Below are 7289 nucleotides of genomic sequence, written 5' to 3' on the forward strand. Positions count from 1 at the left end.
ATTATGGGTAATAAAGGCAACTGTGTAGATGTAAGATTGCTAAAGACAGAAGTCATTTGACGAGGCAATGTGAAACACTGATGAAAGAACTATTATTCAGTCACAATAAAGAGCACATTAAATAAGAGAGAGAGGCCCGACCTATAGATTGTTTCTGGAAGACTGCTTACTCTGAAAAGGATTTGTGTTCATACTGAACAGAAAGCTGACCTCTTAGCATGTTACTGGGCAAGAAAATTCAAAGCACAACACATCAACACTGGAGAAATGAATCACAGTGGAGAAATAATTTTACTTCAGTATATGGCAGTGGTCAGACTATATTGGCATGCTGTTTGTATTTCTCAGATATAGGTTGTTAAAGAATCCTGAAAAATTTGCAAGTGTATACAACAAGGATAAAAAGCCTGATTTCAGAATAAGGAAAAGTGCCTTTCTGTGAGACACAAAGAGTTCAGTCTGCTCAGATTATCAGAAAGAAGCCTGGGAGAAGGACTGATCACAGTGTATAAGTACCAAAGAAAAAGTACCAGATTTGCTAAAGGACACTATAATCTTTTGAAGGAAAGGTTTAACGAGGACTGATGGCTGAGAACTGAAGCCACTGAAATCAAATTTAGACATTAAATTCACATTTTAATGGGAAGTATGATTCACTAACGGAACTAGCTACCAACAAAAAAACTGTGGAGATGTGAAAAATATCAGTGGATATTCTCAAATCAAGATCAGTCCGGAAAGACACGTTTTAACCAAGCACAGGTTACTGAGCTATGTACCAAGGCACCTGGACAATGACCTGTTATTTACAGGATGGATTTTCCAGCTTTATATGAGTGTACAAAACTGACTCTCCAAGAAAGAGCGCGCTGATTGATCAGCCTACAAGAATTTACACTGCCTCCCCAGCAATTGTACTTGAAGAGAGGATTTCAGGGTTATCAATCTGCCCATTTGCATCACCACCAAAGTTCACATAATAAAGCATAATCCCCCACGCACTGAAAAGCAAGCAACTGCCCCAGCTGAAGAAAGGCTATAGTGGAAGAATAACCACCCAATAAAAGACGAGGGGTGCAGCGGAGACAGGCGGCTGGGCCACCGGAGGAACGCCCCTTCCAGCGGTAAACAGGAAGCACCAACAGACACAGCGGTATTGGAAAACACGCCGCAGCGCTGTGAACATTCAGCTTTTATAGCACCAACAATGGAAGAGGGTCCTATACTTAACATGCTCTCTTCTTTGCTTAAAGCACCAAAAAAAACAAACAAGCCAACCAACCAAAAAAGATTTTAAAAAAGGCTGTTTCTAAAGGTTTAGGAGAACTCAATCATAAAACCATCCATCAGGTGTAACTAGCAGTGCCTTCACCTGCACTCTTAGTGCCAAAGTAAAGCACAGAGTTGCATCCTGCTGTAGCTGTTTTACGTCTCCTGGCAACCGCTTCCCCCAGTGGGAACTTTACCCTGTGAAAGAAATCCGCTTAGTGAACACAAAAGCTGTCTGCAGTGGCCCGACAGCCAGCCCTGAAAGGAAGAATGAGGTTCTGGTCAGTTCTCAAAGGCTTCTTTATGCAGAAAATGCCTTGAGAATCAGCAAAAACGATGAATCATGTCATCATGATGTTGGCAGCTCTCAATGACTTTGCATACAAATATGCTACTTTATTGAGAGTCCTGAGAAATGCTCTGATTGCAGAAGGTGAAGCATTAGTATGCCTGGCAGGGATACAGAGAAACCACTGTGAGCCCGAACTTGCATTTTGTTATGGCCCCAAATACATACATTATATACATAAAATATACATGTGCAGATACACACACTCAAATAACCTCAGTCAAATTTGGTTCCTGTGGAGTTGGACTGGAGATGAATTTAGCCACCACCATAATCTTCTCAACAAGGTTGAACATGAAATTTCACGTTCAGATACTAGAGTGTAGTCAGTTTTGTTTAAAACACAACACAAAATTATCTGCTATTTCCCACCGAGCAAAACAATGATGAGCCTTGCAGTATTAGTCATTGGTGCTGGAGTCTCCCCCTTAGCCCTCTTCAGGATTAAGCTTCATGTGATGTGTGACACCATTTTTGTAATTTCTTGTAACATATTTGCCTCCTTCCTATTTTGATCCAAGTTTTTACAGCTAAAGATAGTATTTGTCCACATTCAGCTGGATCCAATTGCCAGATAATTCAATGGGAATTTTCTCATGAACTGGTCTGTGGGTTCAGACCTGTGTTCAAAAGTAAGTACTATTTGGTAACAACATTTTCAAGCATCTTTCCCCAAGGCAGTATAGTATGAAGTGAGCTAGCTGGAAGACAGCTACTGAAAATAAGCAGACAAGTATGCGTCCACTGCAGCTCTTCTGAAACACAGAGGGATACAGTGGGTCTCAGCAGCTTTATCCCTATGTCATGACAGGGGAAGACAACACAGTTCCCCATTTTCGCAGAGAAGTTGTGGATGCCCCATCGCTGGAAGTGTTCAAGGCCAGGCTGGATGGGGCTTTGAGCAACCTGGTCTAGTGGGAGGTGTCCCTGCCCATGGCAGCGGGGTTGGAACTAGATGATCTTTAAGGTCCCTTCCAACCTAAACCATTCTATGATTCTATGAGTCTATGAAAGTATGGAGGAAAGCTTGAGACACAGAAAGAAGAATCTGACCAAAAGAGCTGACCTAGATCGCTGCAGCTACCACCTTCAATTGCAAGGTGTAGCTCTGTAGGAATAAGCAGCATGTTAGCCCTGAAGAAGTGACAAGGTCTGACCAGTTAATATCAGAAGTTAGTAGAGATGTGCAGAATTTAAAAACCTACAATTAGATGAAACTTCATTAATGTGGGCTGTGTTTTGCCTTCTTCAAAAACTTTTTTACAATATTGTTGGGGTTTTTTTAAATAACTATCTTCCTTCACTTTTAAAACTTACAGAGTATTCAGTCAGCCCTTAAGCCAAAGTACATCTCCAGTATCCAGCACAAAATATATTTACCTAGGGTAGCCCAACACTAACAGGCCCTAGTATCTAGTCTAAAACTGACAATGCAAGGGGCTGCTCTAGGGGATTCTTCAGATAGAGAGTGCCATGTCGGACACTTTTTGGTCTCAAGTGGGGAAAGCATCTATGCACCATGAGAGAATAAAAAATGGTGTCGTTAAAGCAGTACTTCAGGAGGGCACAGGCAACCAATTCCAAGAGGCATAAGGCCCATCCCCTGGCATACCATGTAGGCTTACATGGTTGAATATGTTGGAAATCAAAGCTCTCCCAGGACCAACTTCGCACATGTTTTTCCCTTGTAGGAACAGTAACTCCTGTGTAGCCCAGACCATTTTTCTTTACAGACAGAAGGTTCTATGTTTTCACCGGGGTGTAAGAAAGATGAGTTATTTAAAGGTAATTGAGTCCTCAGTCCTGACATCTGCTTAACATAAATTATTAAATCACGATGGCAATGGCAATGTCAAAAATTGAAGAAATGCTTCCATTTCTACCATAACTTGCCAATAAATCAATGTGTTCCTTCACCAGACTAGTTTTGTTCTGACCATGACCTGTTCTCCCATACTTTCTCTCTTATAAACCTTGCTGTTGTGGGACACACAGCCCCTCTGAAAGCCTTCTCCCCTCTCGGCATACCAAGTCAGGATTCAAATAATCTCTCTTGAAGTAACTATATAAAATTATGTGAGATATTTAGGGTTAGATTTCACTATCCTTACACAGGATGAGAAGGTCTTTGATCTTTGAATATCCCTGGAAATAAAAGGAACTAATTAAGAAGTGAGCTATTTAGCAATGTAAGAAGAGCACGACTCAGACTTTCATCTGTAGTGGCAGCATGGAAAACAAATCTACAAAAGCCTACACACTTTCCAGTAAGCGCCGCTCGTAACAGTTTGCTAACAGAGAGCAGACACCTTCTCAATTCAGGGTAGTCCTTATGGCTGGCAGGATGCCACCACAGTCACAGGCGATAAAGAATATTTTACAATTGGTATATTTATTACAGCTCACCAAGAATGGCCGCCAAGCCACAGTTCGGCTTGCTGTCATTGTTCACAGTTCAGTGGTATGAGTCACGTCTCCCACTCACCCCTTTTATCCCCACTATTACCTTCAAAGCCTGTCTCCAGCTTCCTACCACTTGCTGCCACTGCACCCTCCATCTGATGTAATTAATGAACTAGAATATCATACATCCGGTCTTCTGGTCAGAACACTCTGTATCCAACACACAGAGGAAAGAACGGGGGAAATCCATTCCACCAAAGCATCCTTCAGTCTTACATTTCATGTCAAAATTTCACCTTTTCTTAATCCCCCATAATCTAGTGGTCTCCAATTAAAAAGATACCCTAGCACATCTCATTTTTCATTTACTCTATGTTATACCGAATTGCTCAGAGTATGTCATAGTAACATTAGCTCTTACACAAATGAAGACTTCTATTACTATTTCTTGGAGAGTTTGCTAAGCTACAGGCTATTCTGTTTTGGTGCTTTACTTAGAGTCCCCTCATTCATACAGCAGCTGAACGTGTCTAATTTTCAACAGGAAAGACATAATGCAGGGCAAGTTATGTCTCCATTGATGGAAGAACGATGTACATCAAGATGTGAAATATGTTAACTGAAATAAAAAATACATCTTTGCAGCCTTTTGAATGTCAATATTTAAAGTGCATTTTGACTCATTAAACAATAGCCAAGCAATTCCCTTCATGTCAGTAGTATTCTCCTATTATAGGTGAGCTCTTAACTGGGCAATCCAGTAATGTAGAAGTCACATTAAATATACCTCCTAACTGGCTGGTGGAAGCTACATACATACTAGCAAATAGTGTGTATTTGCTAAACCTATAGGAGAGGCTATGTGAAGTGCAACAGTTGCTGAGGATATGATATACACACTGCATATATTTCGGGTTGAGGTTATGGAGAACCAGGTCTAGTTTGGTCCAATGGACCAGATGGCCATCAACAGTGGAGAGGATAGATGCTCTCCTACAGGGACACCTTCTGGTTTAGCTTGGGCTAAAGGGAATCCAGTTTGTGCACTTTGAGAGTGCTCCGCAATGTGAACACAAGCACAGTAAGAGGTGGCAGTATGGATATTCGTTTCAGAAGTATGCTTCTCATTTGAATTCAAGCATCAGTGTGTGAGCACCCTACGTGTGTTTGGCTCTCAGGTCAGGTTCTGAGTCAGTCTTGGGTCAGGTTAATCATTGGTACACAGAAAACGCCTAGCTCCTCCCCTCTCAATACGAAAGCCCTTAACATGCTTACTTCTATTTTCTGCTTACAAGATGGTATTTCTTGGCAGAATGCACAGAGGAGGCACCTGTTATTAAATCACTGGAATCATGTCAAGAACTGAGTCAGAGCCTCTGAAGCACAAGCAATCTAAGGCAAAAGCATTAACTCCAAGTATTAGGTTTGTTTGCTTGAATCCTTACAGAGCATTTCCTCATCTCACTGCAAAGCCCGCAACTTCATTGGCTCTGGCTTTCTTAAAAAAAAATTGGACTTCAAGGCAGCAGGGTAGGGATAAGGGTTCTGTCATTCTTTGTCTTACATTTTGTAAGAAGTAGTAACCTTCATTTTACACGTTCCAAATCACTAGAGGTGATTATACTAACATTAATGTCATACATTTCACCCAGACTTTAGTAGTACAGTATCAAATGCACCTGCGATTCATGTATTTTATGAGACATCTTATTAAATATAAGCACCACAAATCTACACGCCCCAATAAACATAGAGTAGTTTTTAAAGTTGTCTAGCCCACTTGTAAGTATATACTAATACATAATCATTAAAATACTCCTTCTATATGCATATAGAAATACAAAAATGCACCGATACACAAATTTTACATATCCAGAAGCAAGAATATGTGTGTGCACATGTACTAAAAATATGGAGACATTAAAGCCATGACAAGGAATTTTGGTAACTAAGGAAGAGTTCAGATCTCCTAATGATCATATAAAAGTTTATCCTGCTTTCTAATAGTTAAACTGAAAGACAAGTGACTGATCTCTGAAAAACAAACTAAATAAAATTAGTTCTGTTCATTATGAGAAGATATCGAGAAGTTGATTTATCAATTCTGCCAGTACAACACACAAGCAATCTGCAAAAAAGCTCTTTGAAAATTATGAAGCTCAATTAAGAGAATACAAATGCAGGTTTTTTTATCTGTGAATGGTCAGCAACTTACCTATACAAGCGGAGTTTTCAGTCTTTAATCTGTATCCATTAGGACAGTTCCAGTGCTGCAGAGCCGAGAGGCTGACAAAACCAATTTTAAAAACCACTGGCAAAAAAGCAACAAGGAAGAGAAACATAATCTTGAGGGTTTTTTGAACTGTCACTAGAGAAAAACTAGCTTGTATTCAGTCATATCCAGGACAAGATGAGCATGTGTAATCCCAAAAGGTTTCTGCAATCTCCGACTTTACATTCAGACATCTTATCACAACACCAAGTTTTATCTTTGCCTTGCTCTTCTTGTCACTTTAGCCCTTACTGTGTCTGACTACAACCTTGAAGAAATTCCTGGGAGATTTCTTCTCCACACACGTCGGGTTTTTTCTCTCTCTCTCTTTCGTTTCTTTTTTTTTTTTCTTTTTTGGAAGCCAAGTATGAAATGCCTGACACTCTTGCTACAAATTTAACACAGCTTAAAAGCAATGCTCGCAAGGATCACTGTGAATTTCCTTGTAAGAAGCAAAGCTGCTGTTTAAATCTCAAAAGCAGTGAATTTGGAAAACTGTTCACCACAGTCTCAGTGGAGTACAGGGAGCAAGATTTCCAGGTACTGTCCTTTTGCAAAACGCAGTTGCTTTTTACATACAAACTTGGGCAGACTCCTCTTTTCTTTTTAAAGCGCTGCTTGCCCCACCTCTTCTCCTTTTAGTACCACTTGAGTGAACCCTGTGTTTGCAAATAGTAACGTGGTCAGTTCCTTACTACAGGGAACTGAGCCAGAATGCAGATACCCAGCCACCCATAATAAATACAGTCTATTTAGAAAAGCAGCCCCTCCTTCTTGAGAAGTACCTGCAGCATGCCAGCTAAGTTTTATTTCTCAGAGACTGTAGGCAGGTTTATACCATGCCTGCTCAATCATGATTAGATGCATTCATTTTAATATTGTCATGTATTTTACCACAGAAACAAACTTTGCCATCAAAACATGTCATGCAGAAAGGGAAAAAAAAAATCCCGCCGGTATCTCTAAATATTTCAACTGGAAATACAAATTGATTTA

The 7289-nt window shown here is 40.3% G+C and overlaps 1 protein-coding gene across 4 annotated transcripts in view; it reads right to left on the reverse strand.

Moving 5' to 3' along the window:
- Positions 1 to 6872, reverse strand: part of EGF (epidermal growth factor) — a 63334-nt gene extending 56462 nt beyond the window's left edge. For all 4 annotated transcript variants that reach the window (XM_074589364.1, XM_074589363.1, XM_074589365.1 and 1 more), the window contains exon 1: positions 6237 to 6872. In XM_074589364.1, the coding sequence (XP_074445465.1) occupies positions 6237 to 6363 (127 nt within the window). In that variant the 5' untranslated portion in view covers positions 6364 to 6872. The remainder of the gene's footprint in view (positions 1 to 6236) is intronic.
- Positions 6873 to 7289: the final 417 nt, after the last annotated feature.

Source organism: Larus michahellis, chromosome 5 (assembly GCF_964199755.1).
Source record: "Larus michahellis chromosome 5, bLarMic1.1, whole genome shotgun sequence".
In the NCBI taxonomy this organism is placed as follows: Eukaryota; Metazoa; Chordata; class Aves; order Charadriiformes; family Laridae; genus Larus; species Larus michahellis.